Source organism: Somniosus microcephalus, chromosome 21 (genome assembly GCF_052327205.1).
Source record: "Somniosus microcephalus isolate GS21.2 chromosome 21, FLI_Smic_1.0, whole genome shotgun sequence".
NCBI classification, from domain to species: Eukaryota; Metazoa; Chordata; class Chondrichthyes; order Squaliformes; family Somniosidae; genus Somniosus; species Somniosus microcephalus.
The window spans coordinates 51,146,361-51,172,070 of record NC_141007.1 but is presented as its reverse complement, the minus strand read 5'-3'; the positions used below and the strand labels follow the sequence as shown (position 1 = coordinate 51,172,070).

General features: G+C 40.2%; 2 protein-coding genes across 2 annotated transcripts in view; both read left to right on the top strand.

The window, feature by feature from the left end:
- The window catches only part of kif19 (kinesin family member 19), a 232,545-nt gene extending 211,571 nt beyond the window's left edge, over positions 1 to 20,974 (top strand). The window contains exons 15-21 of the mRNA XM_085963605.1: positions 2,056 to 2,219; positions 3,554 to 3,659; positions 4,246 to 4,372; positions 6,289 to 6,710; positions 8,438 to 8,591; positions 10,505 to 10,609; positions 14,012 to 20,974. Coding sequence (XP_085819731.1) covers positions 2,056 to 2,219; positions 3,554 to 3,659; positions 4,246 to 4,372; positions 6,289 to 6,710; positions 8,438 to 8,591; positions 10,505 to 10,609; positions 14,012 to 14,163 — 1,230 coding nt within the window. The 3' untranslated portion in view covers positions 14,164 to 20,974. The remainder of the gene's footprint in view (positions 1 to 2,055; positions 2,220 to 3,553; positions 3,660 to 4,245; positions 4,373 to 6,288; positions 6,711 to 8,437; positions 8,592 to 10,504; positions 10,610 to 14,011) is intronic.
- Positions 20,975 to 21,376: 402 nt separating this feature from the next.
- Positions 21,377 to 25,710, top strand: part of abca5 (ATP-binding cassette, sub-family A (ABC1), member 5) — an 89,088-nt gene continuing 84,754 nt past the window's right edge. Inside the window, exon 1 of the mRNA XM_085963601.1 lies at positions 21,377 to 22,275. Coding sequence (XP_085819727.1) covers positions 22,171 to 22,275 — 105 coding nt within the window. The 5' untranslated portion in view covers positions 21,377 to 22,170. The remainder of the gene's footprint in view (positions 22,276 to 25,710) is intronic.

Here is a 25,710-nt window from a genome sequence, read left to right as displayed (position 1 = left end):
GAATCGCCTCCGCACCAAGAGCAAGACACTCAGGAAAGGCACTATCCAGAAAGGATCAGGAGGCCTCCCCAAAGACTGAATATATAAATAGACTATTTTCAGCTAATGTTGCATGTTAAAAGTGTTAATTGTAATTAGTTTGATATTTAATTGTTAAATGAGTGTTATGGTACTGTTAATCTAAAAGGGGAGGAATTGTAATGTATATACCTTTAAGGGGGGGAACTACTTTTTACAGCTCATGTATACTGTAGTACCGGCAGTGACCACACCTGTATATAGCACTGAGTAGTAATCTGTACAGGCAGTTGCAGTGTGAGCCACGTTGAGTAAACACCTGTTGTACCGTTCTCCACAGTCTGTGTCTTATTATACACGGACGCAACACTAACCACCTTCTAAGCCTCCAATATAGCGGGCAGGAAGCGCATGGTAATTACGAGCAGGAAGTGCATCACCCGTCATATTGATAAAGGCAAATAAATCGGTGTGCGGAGCCTACGCCTGAACCTATTTGCATTTGCAAAGGGCCTCGCGCTTGTTTGAGGTCTCCGCTGCAAAAATTGGCTTGACTTGAGGCAGCTAACACCGGCTGCGCTCAGGAAAACCAGGTCTACGTGCGGCCTAATAGGTGGTCCTTAAAGGGATCACATGTTAGGCCACAACCCAACAGGGTAAGATTTTAAATATACCTGCCCGAATGTGGAGCCGGTAGTAGCAGGTGCGTTTCTCCCAACCCCACATTCACAAGGATCCGGGCTGTCGCTATCCATCCCTGTCCTCCCATCCCCTCCCCCCTAATTGCCAGCGCTACCCCCTCCCCAGCTATATGGGAAATTCAGATAGTTTGCTAGGCTGTGGAGGAATCTGGACAGGTAGAAAATGCAAAGAACAGAATAAGAAGCAAGACCGATGGTCATTTTAGCCACCGATGAGGAAGCTACCAGTACTAATTTTTCTTCTGGTAAATGCACACGCTGTGCTCTTGCACAGAAACCCTACTGCTGCTTGGGCAGCGCTTGGATTCCTGCCCCTTGTATTTCCATTGTTTTCAATAGGTTGCTTCATTATAGATGTGCTGGACTATCAGGATGTCCTGCGAGGGAAGATGCTCCACTCTCGCAAAGCACCCAACCCAACATCAAAGCAAAGAGCTGATGACATTCATCACGTGGGACTATAAATAATTCAAGTGTTAAAGATTCCTCGGAAGTGAAATGATTATAAACCTAGGTATTTATTCCTTCCATGCGTGTCATGCAGGAGCTGGAGATCATTTCTACAGCAGACGCAAACCATTTGTACCAGAGATATGACATTGATATAGCTTCTGTACTTGTATGCTGAAAAAAGGAAAACCGGCTCCTTTGTCATCAGCACTGTCTTGTCAGATATTATTCTGTTATCCACATGACTTGTACAGTTTGCAACATGAAGGAGCAGTCAGCGAAGCGTGTTACAAAATTCAGGTCTGCCCTAGATATTCTCTTGGGTTTGATGTCTCTCTTGTAAGCAGATCCTGTGTCCCTAATGATCAGGTGTTTACCTTTTATTGACCAATATTTAGACATATGATAGTGTGCACCAGGGCCATAACAATGAAAAATTCTTGTTATGTGAACTGGATACTGCAATCTCGCACGTGCCTCCACATGCAGTTCTCCAATCTTCCTAAAGGCGGACTGATGTACACTTTAGTGAAACGAGGCCCTATGCAAATCAGCAAACTGGTTTACTTTACAATTCTTAATTGAATATGCAAACTAACACTAACAGGCAAACTCTTTATTTTTTAAAAAAGAATGTAACATCAGAATGAAACACCACAAGAAAGAAATATTTTATCTTGTGTATAATGTAGCAGTTATTTCTATATAAAGTGTAAAATAAACCAATGGTCACAGGTATGTAAAGTGTCTTAACATAAGATTGTGGAGCAGAAATCAGTAATATATTCAAAGACCACCTTCCTGCTTCCTTTGGCCAATCTGTTGTTTGTGGATAGGGCAGGGGCTCAGTTTGGTTACCTCTCACGTTGTTGGTTTGACCCTCCAGGATGGTTCAGTTACTAATGTGGCCCAGAGACTAAAGGTGGGCGAGCTGGTCCAGGATGTAGACTCTGATCAGGAGAGTGTGAGAACAATTGGGTCTGAAAAGCCATATCCATGGCGAAGGAATTACAGAGATGCACTACCACCGCTGGTACCAGAGCCAGAGAGGTAACTTCAAGCATAAAGGGACTCGCAGAGTACAGGAGTCAAATAAGCTGGATGGCTTTAACTCTAAATATTACATTTTATGTAAGAGTTTGTTGCCAGTTTGGCAAACCAGAGTTTCTTTCTCCCCCGCAACGCAAGCTGTCTAAAATGGCAGTCATTTGCACTGTTGGTGAATTCATTCTTTTGGTTCCTTAACTGGCCACCATTTGCTGTGCCACTTACTCCATTACACTATTTTGTATCTCAGAAAGCAGAGACTCTTTTTAATTATTTGATACCTTGTATCAAGTTGAGCTGAGCATTAATAATAAAGGTGAAGGAGAAAAAGATTAATTAAAAAGCCTAAAGAAAAGTTCAAATAAACAATAGTTTAAAGAAACAATGTAAAAATAGTTTAAATTGTAAAAATGAGAGGCTGGTGTAAATGGAAAGACAGAGAGGGCAGGTTCTAAACTGAGCAATGAGAGCGTATTCAGTATTTGTAGAGTAAAACCCAAATGAATATATATAGGAGCTACATTGTCTATCCCATCATATTCAATAAGTGGAGAATCAAGCCTGTAATGTTCCTTTTTTTGTGCTGCTCTGAGTTTTGTCCCCAATATTCAAAAATAGATCTAAATGGCCTAGCGATTTAAAAGGAAAGACCAGGCAAATGTAAAGTAGGCCTTGTTAATAGCTAATTAGGAGACAACGTCTAGAATTCAACTTTGAGTGAAGAAATAGCTCCGGAAGCTAATACCTGAAGCTCAGACCAGCTTTCTTAATGGAACTTTATTCTTTCCCATGGGCAAAAGTGTGATCTCACTGTCAGCAGAAATAGGTCGAATGAAAGGTTGTGGGAAGATCTGCAAAGAGAGATTCATGTTTTGCTGGCCAAAATTATTGATTGCCTAGCCATAATCACAGTGCAGTATGTTTTGTGCAGAGGTCACCTCGATGTTACAGTGCAGTTAGTGCATTATCATTATATTTATCTACACCATTATTGCTGAGTGCAATCTTTCACGCTGTCCCTATTAGAGTTCCTCTGCTATGCATTCCAAACCATATAGAATATTAGAAATATGACAGAAAGCACATCCTAACAGTGGATACTGTCCGCAGGTGGAGGTGCTATTAATTTGTACTGGTTGTGTAGATTTTATAGTTAAATTACCATTCAATTTTCTTTTCTTTTTACATGGTAGCGTGATAGAACCAATGCATCTGTACTTATTCTTGTTCTTTAGAGAGTCACCTGCATTATCTGTTTGACTGGCAAACACTATAATGACAGATTCTCCTCCGTATTGTCCTTTACTCATTTTAAAGTTGTTCTTTTGATTTACCAGTGACAATAACCGGGTGTTTAAAACTAGCCCACATGCTCAGCGGAGAAAGAGTTCGACAGTAATGACCCCTCCTCCAATCCATGTGAATGGAATGCTAAACCAAGAGGTGAGCTGATGCATGAGTGAACATCAGAATCTGGTATACTGCATGCTCAAAACATGTCAATCTCAAAACCACATTGCCAGAAAACTATACAAGCAACCAAGAGGGCTTCAAGTTTGTGTTCCCAGAAGTTACATGGGCATCTGTATGTTCTCCAAAAATATAAGACTATTCCTTTTACTCATCTGGGGCTATATTTCACCCTGTCCACTAATTTTAGTGCTAAAGTAGATATGAGTATGAAGTGGTTGTCATAAGAGTATTGTGACCATGGTATTCTCCAGTTCATACACGTGTCTATTTTCTCGCTAAAATTAGCAGACAGGAAAATATATCTGTATATTACAGAGGAACATAGTATCAGGTGTAGACCAATTGGCCCATAGAGCGTGCTCCACTATTTTGTTATCCTTGGCAGCTCTATCTCTTTTTTATCCCAATTCCCTGCCTTTCTCCCTTTGTGAGCACTTAGCTGAGCAAGCTTCTCTAAGTTGCTACTTTTATTATTGATCCTACTATATAATAAAGTGACACAAACAAAAGGCTACTTAAAAATGCTTTAACTGTTCCATAACACATCTTTCGTCAGACACATCAGCAGGAGAGTCTGGTGAGCTTTAGTGGGATGAGCAGTGCCAGCAGCCATTTAAACTCATCACCCGACAGCAGTGAGAATTTTGCAGACAATCGGCACACCCAAACAGAATTCCTCAAAGGTATGGAGACTTGATGTAGAATTTTGTGGCCATACAAAAGTTGTATTGAAGTGTTTTGGACTGTTCTTTCATGGTTGGTGTTGAGCCACATTGATGGTGCTCTTTCCTAACCTCGGAGTCCATGCTGCCTCTAATCCAGTTCAAAGATGAAAAACATTGTAGAGACTTTTCCTCCCTTCAACCACCAGATATCAGCAGTGGAGAAGGGAAAATTGGCAGGGAGGGTTACTGTGAGATACCCACCCTTGAAAATGCTGTTGGACATTTTCCGTTCCCCCACCAGCAGGGATCTCAGCCTCCTGCCCCTCGACTGCCCCACCTCAGTTAAACAATGGCAGGTTGTGAGGCTTGGAAAAGTGACTGATTTCTCTGCCTTCCTGCTGCAGTGTCATTGACCTCAGTTCAGATCAGAAGAGTGGTGGTGGTACAGGTAGACTATCCTTTATCCGAAAACCTTGGGACCAGCTGTGTTTCGGTTTTTGGAATTTTTCGGATTTCAGAAGGTTTTGACAACAAACACTGTTGCTTAGCAACAGTTTGTAAACACTCAGGCCCTGCCTTGGAAGCATCTCTGAAGCTGTTGCTAAGCTACAGAGACTCTTTCCACAGCCTGACTGTTTAAAAAAATGCTAGGGGAAGAAAAAAAATGCTAGGGGAAGAAAAAAACGTAACAAAACGGCTGCTGATTTCTGCTGTTAGATCGAGGTTTCCGGCTCCCCCTGCTCCGTATCTGAATTCCTTGACTTAGCGGGGGTCTGGGGCTCGACTGCCGCCGCCAGTTGTGGGAAAGCCGGATATCGGCTGACTCCTACACTAAGCTGGCCCGCAAATCAGGTCGGGGGGTGGGGGAAGAAAAGACTATCGGACGGGCCGCTGCAGCTATCGGACAGGCCGCTGTATTGTTGGGTTCACTCTCCCGGTACCTCCTTCACACTGCCCGGCTCGGCCTGCAATCTCCTACCCAGGAGGGAACTCTGTGACCCTCTGCCCTGCTCACAGGGAAAGGCAGAGCTCCTGGACCACTCCTGTCATGTTAGGCGCCACTCGGGTCATGTCATGCGCATGACTTACGCTCCACGAAAAAACTTTTGGTTTTTAGAGGTTTTCGGTTTTCGGAAGTGCGGACAAAGGATAGTCTACCTGTACTTGCTGGGGCAATATTAGTGCAGGAAACTCTTTTTTATCCGACACCAACAGGACTGGCGTGGTGCCGGTTGATCAAAAAGTCCGGATTACAGAGAGGTATACTTACCAAGGTACGAGAGCCCCGTACACGGCCACAGGTGCAGGAGCCCCGGTTACACGGCACTTGTGCAGGAGTCCCAGTTACACGGCCACAGATCCAGGAGTCCCTGTTGCACGGCCACTAATATAGTAAAGCTTACCTGAACCTACTCCTGAATTTTGCCAGTTAAGAGAGGTTTCTGGATAATTAGGTGCCGGTTAAAAGAGAGTTTCCTGTAAGATGGACGAAGGCGGAGAATGAGGGAGAGGATTGACTTCTGGCAAACTCTCCCTCTCCTATATGCTCCCCATTGTGGCTCCCTCAATGTTGGCTCTTCCCACTTGACCCAATTATTTATTTAATATTCAGAAAGCTTCTGCCCCCTTTCATTTTGGCTCCACTCCTTTCTGGTGCTGCAGTGAGTGTCCCTACTGCAACACAGTTTAATTATACAAGATGGCAGAAGCTGGCTCCCTCCGTAGAGCAAGTTACTGCCTGGAACCCACCCTGTATAAAGATTCCCTCCCTGAACCACCCCCAGCTGTAACCGTCCCGCAGGAAAGTCCAGCCCATTTATGTCTCCAAATGTTGCCACCCCTTGCATTACAGATGCATTGTATCCCAAAAGTAAATTGCAAGCACTGCCATGACTGCTGTGATGATTTAATTAAATGAGTTCCATTTTTAATAGAACGTAAGCAGATGTTGACGGGCACCAAGAACATCGCAGTCAAAGCAGCAAGGCGGCGTTCAAAAGCGCTGGAAAGTGACAACAGGCTACACATTCTGGAACCCATGAAGGAGAAAACAAGTATTTCCCTGCACTCAATGAGTGAAAATGAACAGTCATTTTATAGAGGCATTCCTGGGCCATCATTGACACTGTACAGACACCAGCAGGGTCAGATTATAAAGCATGCAGCTAGTGAGGACAATCTATCCACCAGTACCGGTGAGATGGTGAACCATGTAGAGCATAACCAGGAAGAATCCCCCAATGGGTGGTCTCAATCTTACAAAAAGGAAAACAAAAAGACAAGTAGAAGAGAGGAGACATTAGAAGCCAAACGGAAGAAAAGAAGGTCAAGGTCTTTTGAGGTCAACGGCCAAGGGGTTGGTATTTTGTTTATACAGGGTGAATTAAAAAGTATTCTTTATTCTGATTTTCTAAGTGAAAGTTTGTTACTTCAAAAATCCTGGCTGAAATGAAATGTCATCAGTACTGATTTAAATAGATTAGTACCTGGTACAGAAATATGCCCTTTAACTGGGACTATTTATTCTTGTTAGAATCATAGAAATTTACAGCACAGAAGGAAGCTATTCGGCCGAAAAAGAGCTATCCAGCCCAATCCCACTTTCCAGCTCTTGGTCCGTAGCCTTGTAGGTTACGGCACTTCAAGTGCATATCCAAGTACTTTTAAAATGCGGTGAGGGTTTCTGCCTCTACCACCCTTTCAGGCAGTGAGTTCCAGACCTCCACCACCCTCTGGATTAAAAACGTTCTCCTCAAGTCCCCTCTAATCCTTCTACCAATTACTTTACATCTATTCCCCTTGGTTATTGACCTCTCTGCTAAGGGAAATAGATCCTTTCTATCCACTCTACCTAGGCCCCTCATCATTTTATACACCTCAATCAAGTCTCCCCTCAGCCTCCTCTGTTCCAAAGAAAACAACCCCAGCCCCTCCAATCTTTCCTCATAGCTAAAATTCTCCAGTCCTGGCAATATTCACGATTTATACTATCACTCAGAATTTTTTCCAATAATTTGCCCACCACCAAGGTTAGGCTGACTGGCCTGTAATTGCTCAGTCTGTCCCTTTCTCTCTTTTTAAACAACGGTACAACGTTAGCAGTCCTCCAGCACCACACCTGTAGCCAGAGAGAATTGGAAAATGATGATCAGAGCCTCCGCTATTTGCTCCCTTGCTTCTCTTAACAGCGATTTATCTACTTTCAAAGATGCTAAACCCCTTAATACTTCCTGTTTCCCTATGTTTATCTCATCTAATATTTCACACACCTCCTTAACTACAATGTCTGCATCGTCCCTCTCTTTTGTGAAGACAGATGCAAAGTATTCATTAAGAACCCAAGTCTTCTGCCTCCACGCACAAGTTACCTTTTTGGTATCTAATAGGCCCTACTGTCTCTTTAGTTATCCTCTTGCTCTTGTTATTAAATGGATGTTGCCAAAATATTGGAGAAATTGTTCTGGAACAATCTGCACCAAAATCTCTGTTTTGTATGTTCCTATGTTGACCACTTCGGAAAGTTTGAATTTTTTGTGAGGTTGGGATTTTGTTTTAATTCTGTTGTAAACTCTGTGCTGTCAACATTTCAGAATCATCATTTAACACTCGGAATGTAGACACGCTAAACTGTACTGTAAAATGCATTTCCACAACAGCAATGCCCACTAACCTTTGTGACTGGTGCACAAATATTAAAAGTATGGATTTTGCACAGATTGGTGTTTTTTAAAATATCTCTTGATCAAGGTTATTTCTAGCAAGCTCTGTGTGCAAAGATACCTGGGTTTTTCAGTCTCTCGATAGAATCCAGAGATGTCAGTGAATTCACTATTTTTTTTGTTCTTTGTTGTTTGTAAACCAGTAAATTGACTTTTAAAAATCCTTGAGATTACAGCAGTTATTTTTGGACATACAGAGGACAGTAAATTTATGTAATCATTGGGTTTCCAACAGACTAAATCTCATAGCCTGAATCATAGTTCCCTACTATAGTCTTCTTATGTATTTTATATCCTGCTTTGATGCAGTTCTTTCATTGTTTTCCCCATTTGAAAACATCTTATTTTCTTATTATCTTCCCAGTTACCCCATCCTAAGAATATTTCATCCCGATTCCAACCATTGGAGAGTATCTCAGATAATAGATTTAACGTGATTGGCCAATCTCAGTTACGGACACATGGAAAAGCAGCACATGCACCCGGGAAAGTAAAATTCCCAATCGGCCATTATGCAGGTATGTGGGATATTCACTGTTAGGATAGTAACAAAATCAGCCTTGATATGATAGTTCATACATAGTGTTGTAAAAAATACAGTTTTACTGTATACAGTACACTATTAATTCAAAGTTGCTTCATTCAATTTATTGGGGAACTCAAAATATGGTGAAAAAATGACTGAAATATCAGTAGACTGTAGTTTTATGTCATTGTACATGTTATAGGGTTAGATGAAGTAAGGTGGGAGGCATAGACCAGTTGGGCCGAATGGCCTGTTTCTGAGCTGTAAATTCTATGTAATTTGACACAAGTATCCACAGTTACAAATACTTAAGGCTTTGAATATCATTAGACTCACCAACAGCAAACACTTACAGCAAAATCAAGAATTATTTGAGGAAACTATGTAAACATTTTTCTATACATGCGTACTTTCAGTTTTGCAATTCATTGTTATATCGTTGCTGCATATTTCTCTATGTTTTGAAACATATTCTTGTAACCTGCATCTTGTCCCTTCTGTATTGCTCACACTCATGAAGTTGCATCCCTATTGCTGTGTTCTTATTCTCCTTTACTGGCAGCTGGATTCTCGCTTTTTTTTTTGTACTTTTTTGCTTATCAAACAAAAAATAATGGACAGCTAGGGATGAATCACAGAGTTGTAAAGCATCATTGATTTTAAGTTCACAATTCATAAATATCCTTGACAAAATCAATTCAGAGCACCTAATTGTTATTCACTCTGACTCTTTGTGCAATGCTGAACTCCTACAATATTAGCTATCTTGAAAGTGCCATTGCATTTAAAAAAAAAGTTATTTATAATATATGCATACCTATAGTTTAATGACTGTAAGTAAATGTCTATCTAGGTTTCCTAATCCTCTCTGTTAAAATCCCTGAGATTTTGTGATGATTGATCACATTCCAGTTTCTCCTGTGCCCAAACATTAATTACACAGTGAGGTTACACAACCATATCTGCAGTAAACACATCCTCTATTGCTGTGATTCTCAACCTGTTTCCTAACCCTGAGAACTGCAAATCTGAAGGTATGTAAATTCTATGGTTCTTTGCAGCTCAGATAAATGCTGCATCTTTTCAGATCCATTCTTGTGCTCACCTCAATCCAGTCTGCCTGTACTCTCCAGTCCCATCCCATCCTCCAAGTAAATGCCACAATAGAGCAATCCCACTACAACAGCTCCCCACTCACACTCCTCCACTCAGTTTACTTCACCATACTTCTAAAATATTTCAACTGGTAACCAAAGACAATGAGACCTACACGAGCATCAGTATATAACTGAGGCAACAGCATAGGCAAACTTGTTTCCATTGTGACTTAGCTTCCATTTTGCAAAGTATGAGGCATTTCCCAAAATCCACCACCCCCTATGCAAACTTTTCAATCCCCCTCAGATGACATCTTCCTCACTACTCATTGACTACTCCTCTCAACTATTCAACACACCCGTCCCTTCTATCCTTGCCCTAAATAGTAACTACTCCCTTCTCACCAACGAAATTCTTACCAACCCACACAGTTTGCCACAATTACTCAGTACCCCAAACCTGCAGAAATACATTACCTCTCCTTATCCTTTCACCACTTACTATATACTGCCCCATCACTAGTTATATAGACACAAAACCAATGGCCTTCCCAAACACCATATTTTTATCACTTTATGTTATGAACGCAACACTTCCTTATAAAATACTATCTCCTGCAATACGTTGTTTTACAGAAATTAAGAAAAGAAATTTGACTTAAACCAAAGAATATATTTTAGTAGTTCTTTCAGCAGCTATCACAGTGTGGTGATATTTTTTGTTAACTGTTACTTCATATTTAACGCACATATACTTTGTGCGTACAACTGAACAAAATAAGTTGTCTGTCTGTACTGCTTCGTGTAGGTGAGAGTGACCTTCAGATGTTGGAGGTAGTCAGTACACCACCCAGCACCATCTACCAGAGAAATGCCAATGGGAGAGGACTGGCTGTACAGAAGAAGGTCAGAGGTGAGAATACAAAGCTTTATGGGATTACTAAACTAACTGGCCAATAGAAATACAATGCCTTTATGTGACATAGGTACCTGCAGAAATGCACCTCTTTAAAAAAAAAAAAAAAAATTACCATTTTGTTAACTGAGTACAACTCACAAATGAGCCCAAGTCATATGGTAAATGTACAATACTGTAACTCTTGCATACAGAAAGCAGATGTTTGGAAATCACTTAGTAGTAAGAGGTTCTACCACAGAATTTGAATGTGGTTATCAACTATCGAGATGTTTTGTCAGCTATCTTATGATAATGGATAAGAAACTAGCTACAGAATGGAAAACAGCGGGTAGTTGTTAGAGGAGTAACAGCAGTCCTAGTAAGGAGAGCGGAAGTCCTAGTGGGGTGCCTCAGGATTGAAACCCCTATTAGCTCCAATTTATATTAATGACTTCATTCAGAAGCTCAGTGCAAACGAGTCAAATTTGCAGACAATACTAAACGGCAGGTTCACAGAATCACAGAAACCCCACAGTGCAGATAGAGGCCATTTCAGCCCATCGAGCCTGCACCGACACATATCCCACCCGATCCCCGTAAGCCCTACACCAACACATATCCCACCCTATCCCCGTAACCCCACGTATTTAATCCCCCTAACACTAAGGGTCAATTTATCATAGCCAATCAACCTAACCCGCACATCTTTGGACTGTGGGAGGAAACCGGAGCACCCGGAGAAAACCCACGCAAACACGGGGAGAATGTGCAAACTCCACACAGACAGTCACCCGAGGCCGGATTTGAACCCGGGTCCCTGGCGCTGTGAGGCAACAGTGCTAACCACTGTGCCACCGTGCTCCCCTGAGGGACAGTTAAATCTGAGGAGCAGCTACAGAACTAGTTAGATCAAATATGTATGTGGGCAGAACAATGGGAGGTATAACTTATCATAAGTGCATCATGAATGGTGTTTTAATAGCTGAGGGTGAAGTTGAAAAAGATCTCGGAAGGTAAAGATGATTCCAAATATTAAGAATTTAAGTTATGAAGAAACATTAAGGAAGTTGTGCTTGTTTTTGTTGGAAGAGAAGAAATTGCAAGGTGATTTAATTGAAGGTTTTAGATTATAAAAGTAACTGACAAAACAGATTTGAGAACATTGTTCATTATGCGAAGGGTTCAAATATCAAGGAATACAAATTAAAATTTTTAGAATTTGGGATCAAGAAGGGAAATTAAATGGAACTTTCTCATCCAAGGGGTAATGGAGTGAAATAAGGGTGTTGAAGTATATAAACAATATAAATGGGTTCCAGAGAAAAAATACATGGATTCTGAGAGCGGAGGAAGGGACGCATATGACAAAAAGGGGAGATAGGTGAGGTTGATCTCTAAAGGGATAAGCTTGTAGGCCCTAAAGACATTTACCTACTCAAAATTCTTATGCAATTACCACAATACAGTACACTTGTATGATAAAACTATTTATTTTTCTTTTGCAACATTTGGCACCGGTGAGAGATAACTACACTCGAAACACTTTCAGTACAGATAGTAGAGCACTGCCATCCCAACTTAATCATTATAGATTCAAGCCTCAAGGATGCCTGCTGCTCAACAAAAAATGATAGAGTTTGAGTAAGTTATTTTCAGTTGTCAGCAAGACACATGAAAATAAATAAAAGTATTGCGTTCTGCCTTGGGGTAGGAAAAACTGATGTGTATCTTTCTCTACTTGCAACCATATTGGCTGATGGTCATTCACACAGAGTTGCACTGCCAGTAAGAAAGAAAGATTTGCATTTATAAAGAGCCTTTCACATTCTCAGGATGTCCCAAAGCACTTCACAGCCAATGAATTACTTTTTAAAGTGCAGTCACTGTTATGTGAGCAAGCGCACACAGCAAAGGTCCCACAAACTGCAATTAGGTGAGTGAGCAGTTAATCTGTTTTGGTGGTATTGCTTGAGGGATAGATGTTGATCAGGACACCAGTAGAACTTCCTGCTTTTCTTCAAATATTGGAGTGTGATCTGAACAGGCAGAAAGGGCCTTGAGTTAACTTCTCATCCAAAAGACACTGGGCTGGATTTTCATTGAGGAGGCGGGTAGGAGGTGGGAATACAACTTTCGGGGTTGTAGTCCCGCCTCCATCGAGTTCTAGCCAACCCACGTGATTTTGACTTGATTGACCTTGTTGAGCCCGCCCAGCGGGCTCAGCAGGCCAATTAAGGGCCACCCGGCAACAGGTGACGTCACAGATTGATAATTCAGCTGTCAAGACCTTTTGACAGATGAAATATCAGCATTTCACAGCTGTTTGAAGCTGTCAAACACTGACAATCTGTACGCTAAGTTAATTCCTTCCTCTCAGGATGATTTAGAGATCTCCCCGGAACAGAAAGCTGAATGCTGCAATTTTTGACAGCTCACAGCCGTTCTGCTTTCTGTGCCAGTGAGATGAGGGACTCCCGAGACCTGAAGGAAGGCTGTAAAGGTATGTAAAACTTATTTAAACACTTTACACACACCAAACACACTTACCTTTGCACTCATGCACCCATCACTCACCTGAACACCGGACATCTCGACCCCTCCAAGCCCTTCATCCCGACGGTCCGCCTCCTCTAACTTGGCGTGGTTTGGAGCCATCGGGAATCCCACACTTCAACATTAAAAATAGGGATTAGGCTAAAAACTGCCTGTTAACTACCTGTTAACAGGCAGTTAATTGGCACTAATCCCCTTCCCGCCTCGGGGAGGCGGGTCCCAGTGTGGGTCAGGTACCCGCCTCCTTTGAAACTGGCATGGAGGCGGGTTAAGTGTGGGGTGGGTTCGTGCCCCCCGATTTCAGGATTTTAACCCCCCCACACGCCTCCAATCCCGCCTCCACGGCCCAATGAAAATCCTGCCCACTACCTCTAAAAATACAACACTCCCTCAATATTGCACTAAACTGCCAGCCTGGATTATGTTCTCAAGTCCTGAGGCGGGGTTTGAACCCACAAACTTCTGACTCATAAACAAGAGTGCTATCAACCGAGCATGCTGACAGTTAAAAAGTGTGCTTGTAGCTTGGAATGTGTCCTCTTCTTGAGGGTGGGAGGGCATGTGTTGGAGAGAGGAAGGGGACAACAATAATATTTTTTAATAAAAACAGAAAATGTTGGAAATACTCAGCAGGTCAGGCAGCATCTGTGGAGAGAAACAGAGTTAACGTTTCACATCATTGACCTGAAACGTTAACTCTGTTTCTCTCTCCACAGATGTTGCCTGACCTGCTGAGTATTTCCAGCATTTTCTGTTTTTATTTCAGATTTCCAGTATCCGCAGTATTTTGCTTTTGTAATAATATTTTTAAGATGATTATCAATAGGTGAAGTAAATACCTACAAACCATTTTTTTTAACACAGGTCCAACAACTACAGCATCAGACATGGCTAGCTCAACTTCTATGCTCAATCAGCCTGGAAACTTCAAGAAGCCTCTGAACCGTAACCCTCAGCCACACTTCAACTACACAGTGACAAATGGAAAGAATGATGTCAGAGCCAGGAAGCACTAATTCAGTGACGGATGGGACTTTTTATGTAGCCTGTGTTGAAAACCCACAGGACACTTTTGGTTTCATTTGGGGGGGGGAAAGGAAATAAATTATGTCTTCAGTGGTTGGATAAGATAGACTATATATAAAATAGAACAGAAAACAATGCAAAATCATAGGTGGTGTTGCAAATATATGGGATCATCTATTTTCTGTTAAAGTACCTTTTAATTATCTTAATCAGTGGATAGACTTGCTTTTGTTATAGATATATATCAAGAAAAGGGATTGTTCGGTGTTTTGTTTTTATTCAAAATAAGTGAAGGAATCCCAAGATTTGCAACGTTTATCCTTTACCTAGATTTACCTAGTGAAAAAAATCCTGCTGCCAATTGTTACAATTAATGGATTCAAATATGAGCATTAATGCAACATTGTCCACAATTTTAGATTGCACCCTCAATCTAAGGAATCGAAATACAAAAATATTCTTTATTCTTTGATAAAATCATTGTTTAAAGTGTAGTCAAGAAATGCATTGACATTATAAAGCTTAATGTACAGAAGTGAACCAAATGTTTCATTTTTTTTTAACCAGACTCTGAATTTATGAATGTTCTTTTTTTAAACAAGTGCACAGTTGATGACTTTTCTTGTTCTTGTTCCATTTTGGTAGAGGACTAGCACTCGGATCAGACAGCAAATAGATTCAAGAATATCAATTGTGTTTTGGACCATAAACAAATGAGTTGTTCTGCTCAGTGGCAGGTACCTGTCACTTGTACATTAGTTACAGTAAGTGTTGATTGTCGATAGATGAGTATTTATCTTATAGGCACCTTTTTTGGCAAAGTATAGCAATCTATTTCAAACCATCATCTTGTGAAAGATGACATATCTTTTAAATGGTATTTATTTTAATTTTTTTTGCCCAACCATTATTCTCCCCTTTTAGGCTATTATCATGAAGCATTAATTGGCTGGGCGGGTCGGATAGTCTTTATGCAAGTTATTGGCAATATTCCACAGTGATAGGCTGATGGGGAAGTACCGTCAAGTGGAGTGAGTTGGACTATGTCATTTTTATAGATCTGTTTTCTGCCTGATCAACAGCTTTTAGGGAGGGCGGGGGGAGGCGGCAATTGAACTACCCAACTAAGATAAGTAGGAGTAAAAAGCTCAAACTGATCACCTTTAGGTTGGGACTATGTTGTTAATCTACTTGAGCTACCTGGATACCTGCACTTGTTGTGGTTTTCTTTGTTTTTCACTAAGCAGTGGAACCAAAGTAACTCAAAAGCTAAATAGAAACGAGCATTAAAAATGTGAACAGCAAAAATCATTCCACATTGAAACTGTAATATTAAAAAATGTAAAATCTTACATTCATAAAATAAACTTTAATATATGCATATTGACCTGAAAATTAATATCTATAGTTTTCCAATTTTGAGATCCAACAAATCTAGGCTCATTGCATTTGAATTGAAAGCCCTAATTGTACCATGCACACAGATTTCTATTCATTTTACCATTTTGATTTTAAATCAGTGCATCTGCCAGCAGTGGGAGAGCTCCTTTGCCTTTCTCAAGTAAATCATGTGATTTTAAGCCATATAGGTCTTCCTAACATTTACCAGCACATTGAAGAATCCAAATCTGAATGAACCTCAAACTTGAGACAACTAAGATCTGGTAACAACTTTGGAGCTTATCCACACTGGATATTTTACAAGGCAATACCAGTAATCAAGGGAAGTTTGATGGGCACTGCAAATAAGTGACACACTGTACGGGAAAAGTTCTCATTTCACTACAATTGTTAGCAATTTGTCAACTTAACACCAAAGTTTATTTTGTCTCTTTTAATGAAAGGGGAATGTAAGTCTAAGGGGGTATTTTATATTCAAATATTCTCCCATTTGTTAGAGGAAAAATAAAGTTATCACCATTTTTTAAAAATGTAAATAAACGTTGTTCCTCTCCTTAATGGGTTTCCCTAATATTTGCTGTCAATAAATAAGCTGTTCAGGACAAAGGTTGTGTTTTAAACACTAAAAGGATATAGCCCAGCTGGAGAGGGCTGGAAATTGAAGTCCTGTTTTTAAAAAATACATGATCCGTTCTCACTGCTCTTAACATTATTTACCCCTTGCAGACTATTATCAAACGGCATCAATTTCCTGGGAGGTGGGACAGTCTGGGTCACAGAATTAGGCAAGACCTTGTGACTATTGCTCAGTGATAGGCTGATGCGAAGAGCAGCCAAGTGGAGTGAATTGGACTGTCATTTTTGTATATCTGCATTCTGTCCAATCAGTGGCCTGGCGGACATCTGACCTACCCAATGAGGCAAGAAAGTGTGAGCAAAGGCCCCCACCATCATAACCTTTAGGTTGGGACCATGTTGTTGATCCATTTGAGCTACCTGGATAGCCGCATTTTCATTTTTTTCTTTGTTTCCCACTGAGCAATGGAACCAAATGACACCAAAATACCAGGGGAATGAATACTCTCTCTGCATCCAAGTCAATCTGTAAGAAAAATTATTGTTTTTATAATGCACCCTTTTTATGTTTTAATAAAAAATAATAATCTCCATTTAACAAGTCAAAATATCTTATGAAACAATCACACTTTTTTGAGACATTGCTACACTAGCTCATACAACCAAGCTCCATTCTTAGTTCCATTCGAAAGTATTTCCGTGGATTACTCTAGTCCTCCTGAGGCTGTAGTTTCAAATAGTCAAAACTGAATTACTCCGAATGGTTGTAAAGTTAACACGAAACAATTCTATGTGAAAAACGCTCCTGGAGCCAAAGCCACTGTGCTCCTGTATGTACTAAAATTGCAGATTTGGATGTTGTATAGTAGTGAATATTCTGATTATTACCAAAACGGTCTCTAAGGCAGTGTTGTCCAATAGACTTTGCTGACTAGCCGCTGGTGTGTCTACGGCGACACCGTTTTAGTCACATGCACTAATTTTTGTAGAAAACGCCGTACATGCACTCACACAATACAGGTACAATTACTTCACGGGTGTATATTTACTTAACAAGCATCCATCCCCATTTAGTAACCAAGGAAGTAAAGCACTCACAACGATCTAAAAAACATTCGGACACTCTGCTTTTTGTCTTGCTTTTTTACCAACTAACGGACAAAAAGGCTAAAGTGCACATGCATGCGTCATGTATAAGTATTGCGATCACATGCCCATGACGGTGCCCATCATTTTTTATTTACCAATCAGAAATGCAGTTCGCCACACCTGGATTCTCAATTCGCCACATGTGGCTGACGTATTGGACAACGCTGCTCTATGACAGCTTTGGACCACCATCAGAAGGCAGGCTTCAGAGCTGAGTTACTCACTCTGTCTGAGTCCCCAGACTCCAGCACAAACTGTTTCTAACCTAGCTTGTTCCTCTTTTTAGCTTCTCAAGATACTTGCCACGATTTTAATGCTTTTTCCAATTTGAAAAATAAAGATTTTTTCCACTATAACTCAACTTTTATTCTCATTGAGAACAAAATGGGTGCAAGAGAGCAGTGAACACTCCCCCAGAAAAACTTCTGGGCGAGTAAAAGGGGTTGCATTTGTAATGTGACATATTTACATTATGGGATGGAATACATCACCCTGGAACACTTAGCTTATTGAATGGGTGCATGCTTCAAGTTCATTTACAGATCTCTGTGTTTAATCAATATGATTATTACATTATTTATACTTGTTAATCATTCATATCTGTGTTAGTTTAATTTTTTCTGATATGACGTGGGTAACGTCTACTAGCTTTAATATTCCTTTTTATTGATTCCTGATGACAAATTACCAGCACTCTGAAGGAAGTATCCAATCAATCCATCATGGTTGAGTTAACAGTACACTAGCCAGAGTGATTTTCTGACAATTAATCCTCGTTCACATAAATATTGGAACAATTTAATACATTTATTGTCTACAATTGGTAAAGTTTACATATTTCACAATATCTGATCCCCATCATGAGCTAACACAATTGGCTATATAGAGGATACATTAAGCTGTCTTGGGATGGACTGAGTGCCTGTGGACATTTCACTTCTTGCAGTGTGCATGGTAAAGAACTACTTCTGTTTATTACTCTTTTAACTGTTCTATATATTTGCCTTAGAGGTTTGTCCTTAATAATTAATATAAAGTGCTTAAAAATTATTTGATGTGGTACAATTATGTCAGTGAATTTTGTTATTTATGTTATGGATGGAGTCCTTTTTTCTAAGGTTATCTTTTGAAAATTTTGTACAATGAAATTCATATTTTCTGATGTAGAAGTATTTGTACTTTTATGGTGGATGAGTTTCCTGTGGAATCACTGTTGGATCAAGGGTATCAGATACAGTGTAATTCCCCTGAGTTAGACACAGATATATCTGAATATACTGGAAATACACAGTAGACCTGTCCACAGCTGTAAAGACAAATGATGAGTTAACGTTTCAGGTGTAGACACTGTCATAAATCTCATCATCGAGAAACTACCTATGAAATAACACTGGACGGCCAGCTGGTGGCGCCGTCCAAGGAGTATAAATACTCGGGCGTTGGCCCCAGCTTTCCAGGGACATTTTGTAAAGACAAGGAGCTAGTGGATACAACTAGACTTCCATGTTCCGAAACAAGTTGATTAAAGCCTTGCTTTATGCTCAAACCAAGTGTGTAGTGAGTTTTATTACGTCAGACACTTCATCCGAACTGGAAATTCTAAGATAAGTTAGCTTGCTTACGGGACTGACCACAACAAAAAGGGAGAGAGGGGGTCAGAAAGTCAAACACAAACATACTAATTCCTATTACAAAGAAGCAGTAAATGGGTTTATAGCCTGTAAATAGGAAACCTCTATTAACAGATCTATATATTTCCAGCATTTTCTAGTTTTGATTTCTACCATTTACAATTTTATTAAAATCTTTAATTTCACAACATAATATCTGACTTGTAGATCCAATTAATTTGGAGCTTTCTCTTTTTTCTGTAGTAATAGGAGCCCTGTTCAAGTTTGAAGTCCTGAGGTATTTGAATTATTTATTTCTGGGTTTAAATAACCCTTTGTTTCCTCTCGCCACCATGTAAATAGCTTTCTTGATTTGAGTAATAAAAAGTTTAACTTTTATCTAAATAATACAATTAAGAAAAGAATTAAAATACAGGATTACATATTCTATAAACATTGAGAGCTTTGTTTCACAATGGGCACAAGTCAGAAGTCTTCACTAACCAGACTTAGCTTAAGACTACATTTGAGTTAGATAGTTGCTTGCAAAAGAGGAGTATTAAAGGATGTGGGGTGTGAGCAGAATAATGGGCTAGGACTATATGGTTCATGAGGAGAAAATTCACTTACTTGATGGACCAAATGCTCATTTATGTGCTGTAACATTCTATGATTAATATAGTGATGTTAGTTAAGAAAGATTAATTATTGAGAGAACTGTTAGAAACGCGCTCTTCAACCTATTTTTGCAGGAATGGCTGACAATTGCTCGGCTGTTCAGTCCTTGAGTTGTAAAATGAGATGTCTGAATAGGAAGCAGTTTTCTGAATTCAGTAAAGTTGTGCGGTTGGATGAGCAAATGGCATAAATTTGACTGAAGCACTTTAGAAGTCATTGAGAGTCTTTCCCACTAAAATACCATTCACCTCATCTTTTTCCTAGTTGGTGTGCCAGGTTAACACGCAACGCTGAGAATTCATCTTAAAAATAATGTTACAAATGACAGCTAACTTAGTAAATTGGTCTATTCCTGATGTATGGAAGTACAGTAATAGTAATTATTCAAGGAGCAGATGTGGTATATAATCTTCAGGAATGCAGTCGTTTGGTTCCATTTCATATTTTATGGGGTTATTTTCTAACCAGTTCCTGGATTGGTCCTTTATAATGATTTCTAGGTTAAAGGCAAAGAGACAATAACACATTTAGGAATATACGACTTTACCAGTGTCTCTCCTCCCCAGCATAGCGTTAAAACTAATGACAATTTTACATTTTTCATCCTTATGTTTTAGGTTTGAATGCCATCAATGTTAATGTTCCAATCATTTTGATTTGTATTTTTGTCAGATCACTTACTGAAAGCATCTTACTAAGGAGAAAACTGATAGCCTTGTTGATCTCCTGATCTCATGCCTGTATTGTACACCATCTACATTTTGTGTCAGTTCCCTGACAGGATACACATTCTAAATAAAGGTCCTTGTATCTGCAGTCCACAGTTCTGTATACACATCGTTATTTGCTCAGAAATGAGTAGATGAATCACTTTACAATATCTGTGGTAATAAACCCCTACTGGTTAAACCATCTCTGACCAGCCAGTTACAGAATAATAGACCAGCACCAGATCTATGATCTGTGAGAAAATGTATGTTTCACCCCTACCCACTGTGAATACACAGGAAAAACACTTTCCAATGATTAACTAAGTATATATTTAATTTAAGTGTTGTCTTTTTTTACTTTAGTGTATTTATTTTCTGTATCTGATACAGTGTAGAAGTTACACCATTTTATTTGTACTTTTTGAAAATGATTCAAAATGAATAAAGTATTGTTAATTTTGAAAGTCTAATTGTTCAGTGTACTGAACTATTTTCCCATGTTGTGGAGAAATCCAACTTTCAACATTACATCTGGAGAGGAGGAGGCCAAAGATCGCAGCTAATTCAGTACTTTTTTGGCTCGAAGTTTAGAATGTCATGGAACATAGAGCGCGAAATTCGTATTTTAATGAGAATTGAAGTGTACAATATTTCACTGCAATTGACGTCTGATTAATAAAAATTATTCACAAATGTCACGTTCTTAAGCCACTTTACTTGTTCCTGCAATTTCAGATGACACTAGCATTTTATTTTTGCGTGAGAATAACCAGTGGCATTTATAGTTCTCATGGCCCTCTGCAGCTAGACGATGCAAAAACACGCCTCCTTTGACATAATTTTCAGTAAGGCGTGTTGAGGTTTTGCTTTAAAAAAAATGAAATGAAATGAAAATGGTTTATTCTGGATGGTGTTTTAGACGGGGCTGGAATGAGAGTGAGACAGGCGGATTGAGGTACCGCTAGGGGACGCTCCTTCATTGCTAGGAGGTGGTGGCGGTGGCGGCTCCTCTTGTGCGAGGCGGCGCTGCCTTGGCGCGGTTATGGCTGTCGGGGGGGGGCGGCAGGAGGAGGAGTGAGATCTGGTCGGGGGGGGGGAGAAACGAGGCAGAGCTAGAGACCGAGTACCTGTCACCCCGTTGTGTGTGTGTTTTTTGAGTCTTTCTGTTGTGTTTTAAGCACTTGCCAGCCCGAGGCGGCGGATTGATTGATTGACTGGCGCTTTCTCGAAGGCCGAGCCGACGGGTTGGCTGAAGATCCCGAGGGCGGGCGAGCGCCTCACTGTTTATTATTAAACACTTGGGTGTCCGAGTTACACTGCCGGCTTCTTCCCCCTCAAATTAACCCTCATCCTCCGCCAGTGTGGGTGTTGTGTTTTTTTTTAATATTTCCCTCACGAAAGTCGTTTCTGAATTTTCCCCTCCTCTAAGGCTTGTTGTACCCAAGCTCAATTTTTTTTTTACAATTTTTATTTTATTAGTTTAGTTATTGGATTTATATATATATATATTTTGAGGAGCATCAGCTTCAGACTGTCAGTTTGCTCCAGAATCTAAGTCGCCTCTGCTCTCCTTGGGTTTAAGCTGCTGCTTTTTTCAAATGCAGGAAAACGACCTTTAAAAAGAGCAATTCACAAATTGATGTGGATGTGAGTGAGGGTTTTGTGTTAAAACTGTTGATTTAATTTTTTTTTTAAAGAATCTTTATTTTTTTTAACAACCTCGGTAGAATAGCAGTGCTGCCCACTTCGGTTACTTTTTTCCAAAATTAAAAATGTAGTGAAATGTGTCCCTGTGGTGTTTACAGTAGTGGGGTCGAAGAATAAAATATCAAACGGTTTAGGAAAGGTGTTTGTTTTTTGAATAATTAAAATAATGGGTGGGATGCAGAGAAAAGATGCAGCAATTTGGCAGCAAACCAAAGCGCTTATCTACAGAAATTTCCTGATCAAACGACGGAACAAGGATCAGACTTTGCAGGTAAATGTCATGACTTTTTATTCACATGTATTTGGATGTGTTACCAATGTAGTTGACCGGCCGCCTCAAGAGTAGTTTTTCTGCCCGGCATCAGAATGTGTTGAAGTTGCGTGAAATCGACTGCATAATAAAACGCTGGCCCTGGAGGGTTACTGTGGACCTGGGACTGTGAATGATGTGACACTTTTTTTCAACCAGAAATCTTGCTGCTTTTAGCATTTCTGCAGAATAGACTTGCGGTTATAATGTTGACGGGTTACTGACTGCGAGTCTCTGTACCCTTGCAGCTGGTGTTCCAGTAATGTCTCAAAATATTGAATCCGGTACACCCCCGGTTTACCTCTTTTTCAAGTAACCATATTTTAGCATAACAGCTACCAGGATAAATTGTTACAGGAGCACATGACCAGCCAAAAAGATTTAGGGGCGAAAGATAGTCAAGCACCAAAAGAATGAGTTATTATGTGGGTTATGGGCATACATTCCCTTGGAAAATTCAGAAGACAAGATGGAATAATAAATTTAAATTATCAAATTATTGAAGAAAACCATGGTTTGAGGTGATTGAGTTTCAGTAGACTAGCGTGGACTAGCTGACAATTTTTGAGTATCTGCTATATTATCTTGTTTAACCCTGTCTCAGTGGCTATGTCTCCAGCCTATGTCCCAGCCTACACTCCCTGCCCCTCTGCTTGTGGATCACTGCTTGTGCCCCATTCCTCCACTTAGTCTCTCAGTCACTATGCCCTGGTCTCTTCAGTTCTATCCTGTTGTTGCTTGTCAGTGTGTCTTTGCACACCAACTGCTTTGACACTGAAGTTGCTGTGTAGACAGGGATTCCCACTAGTAATCTCACTATGGATTGCACCACAACATAGCACGTGAAACCCCAGCAGCTGGCTGCCGAACTGCAGGTTTGAGACTGCTGTATAAATATGGTCTTTTGTAGTTTGGGTTTGAAGGGCACAGTATTACCATGGTATCCCTAAAATGTCATGTGATGCTTCAAGCTGACTTCAGAACCAGAAATGGTTGCTGATGTTTCCCATAATATTCTGGCGTTATTTGCTGCCCGTGTTCAAGTTTGATGGTTCCTGTGGCTCATTTGTAAAGGCCTCCTTTTTGACTGTCACCTGAGCGCAGTTGATTCTGTTGGTCCTCATTTCATCTGTTGAACTCCATCTCTTGATTCTGTGGTGGTTACGCCACCACTGACTCACTTCAAAAACAACAACTTGCATTTTATGTAGCGCCCTAAAGTAGGAAAAAGGCCAACGGTGCTTTACAGGAGTGTAATCAGATAAAAATTGACACTGAGCCAAAGGAGATGATATTGGGATGGGTGACTAAAAGCTTGGTCATAGTGGTAGATTTTAAGGAGGGTCTTATAGGAAACGACCCTCCTTAAAACCTTCCTCTTTGACCAAGCTTTTAGTCATCTGTCATAGAATGATACAGCACAGAGGGAGGCTGTTCGGCCCATCGTGCCTGTGCCACTCCCCTGCTTTTCCCCCATAGCCCTGCAAATGTTTCCACTTCAAGTATTTATCCAGGTCCCTCTTGAAAATTATTGAATCTACTTCCACCTCCCTTTCAGGCAGTGAATCATAACTCACTGCGTAAATTTTTTTTCCCTCAAGTCGCCTCTGGTTCTTTTGCCAATTACCTTAAATCTGTGTCCTCTGGTTACTGACCCTTCTGCCACTAAAAACAGTTTCTTCTTATTTACTCTATCAAAGCCCTTTCATGATTTTGAACACTGCTATCAAATCTCCCCTTAACCGTCTCTGCTCTAAGGCGAACAGCCCTAGTTTCTCTAGTCTCTGCATGTAACTGAAGTTTTTCATCCCTGGTACCATTCTAGTAAATCTCCGCTGCACCCTCTCTAAAGCCTTGACATCCTTCCTAAAGTATGGTGCCTAGAATTGGACGCAATACTCCAGCTGGGGCCTCACCAGTGTTTTATAAAGATTTAACATAGGCCTAATATTACATAACACTTCTGACCTTTGTTTACATTTATTTGGATACCAGGAAGTTATTGCTGAACCTGTCTTAAGTGCAGATATTGCATCTGGTTTGTACATAGAACTTGTTCTTCAATTTAGCTGCTTGATTCCACTGTTAGGAGCTGTAACTCTGCTAGAATTGCTAACTCTTTCTAAAATAAAACCGTGCTGTTTAATGCAATTATAATCTATCTAATTAACAACCTCCAGCATTTTCAATGCACAGACACAACAGGGAAGAGTAATCATAATATGATAGAATTTTATATTGAGTTTGAAAGTGATTTACTTAAGTCCGAAACTAGGGTCTTAAATCTAAACAAAGCAAACTACGTAGGCATGAGGGGCGAGTTGGCCAAGGTAGATTGGGAAACTACATTAAAAGATATGATGGTAGACAAGCAATGGCTAGCATTTAAAGAATTAATACATAATTTACAACAAATACACATTCCATTAAGACACAAAATCCCCACAGGAAAAGTGGTCCAACTGTGGCTAACGAGAAGTTAAAGATAGTATTAGAGCAAAAGAAGAGGCTTATAATGTTGTCAGAAAGACACAAAAAAACATTATGGGGAACCAAGGGTCTAGAGAGAATGAGGAACTTAAAGAAATCAGTATAAGTCACGACATAGTACTGGAGGAATTAATGGGACTAAGTGGTGACAAATCCCCTGGACCTGATGACCTGCATCCTAGGGTTTTAAAAGAGGTAGCTGCAGAGATAGTGGATGCACTGGTATTAATCTTCCAGAATTCCCTAGAATCTAGAACAGTCCCCAAGGATTGGAAGGTAGCAAATATAACCCCGCTATTTAAGAAAAGAGGAAGAGAAAAAACGGGAAACTATAGGCCAGTTAGCCTGACATCAGTAGTAGGCAAATTGCTAGAATCTAGGGACGTGGTAACAGGGCACTTAGAAAATCGTAATATGAGAAGGCAGAGTCAACACGGTTTTATGAAAGGGAAATCGTGTTTGACAAATTTGTTAAGAGTTTTTTTGAAGAGGTAACTAGTAGGATGGATAAGGGGGAATCAGTGGATGTAGTGTATTTGTATTTTCTAAAAGTGTTCGATAAGGTGCCACACAAGAGATTATTACACAAAATTAGGACTCATGGGATTGGGGGTAATATATTAGCATGGATTGAGGATTGGTTAATGGACAGAAAACAGAGAGTAGGAATAAACGGGACTTTTTCGGTAACTAGCGGGGTGCTGCAAGGATCAGTGCTTGGGCCTCAGCTATTTACTATCTATATCAATGACTTAGATGAAGGTACTGAGTGTAACATATCCAAGTTTGCTGCTGATACAAAGTTAGGTGGGAAAGTAATCTGTGAGGAGGATGCAAAGAGGCTTCAGAGATGGACAGGTTGACTGAGTGGGCAAGAACACGGCAAATAGAATACAATGCGGTGAA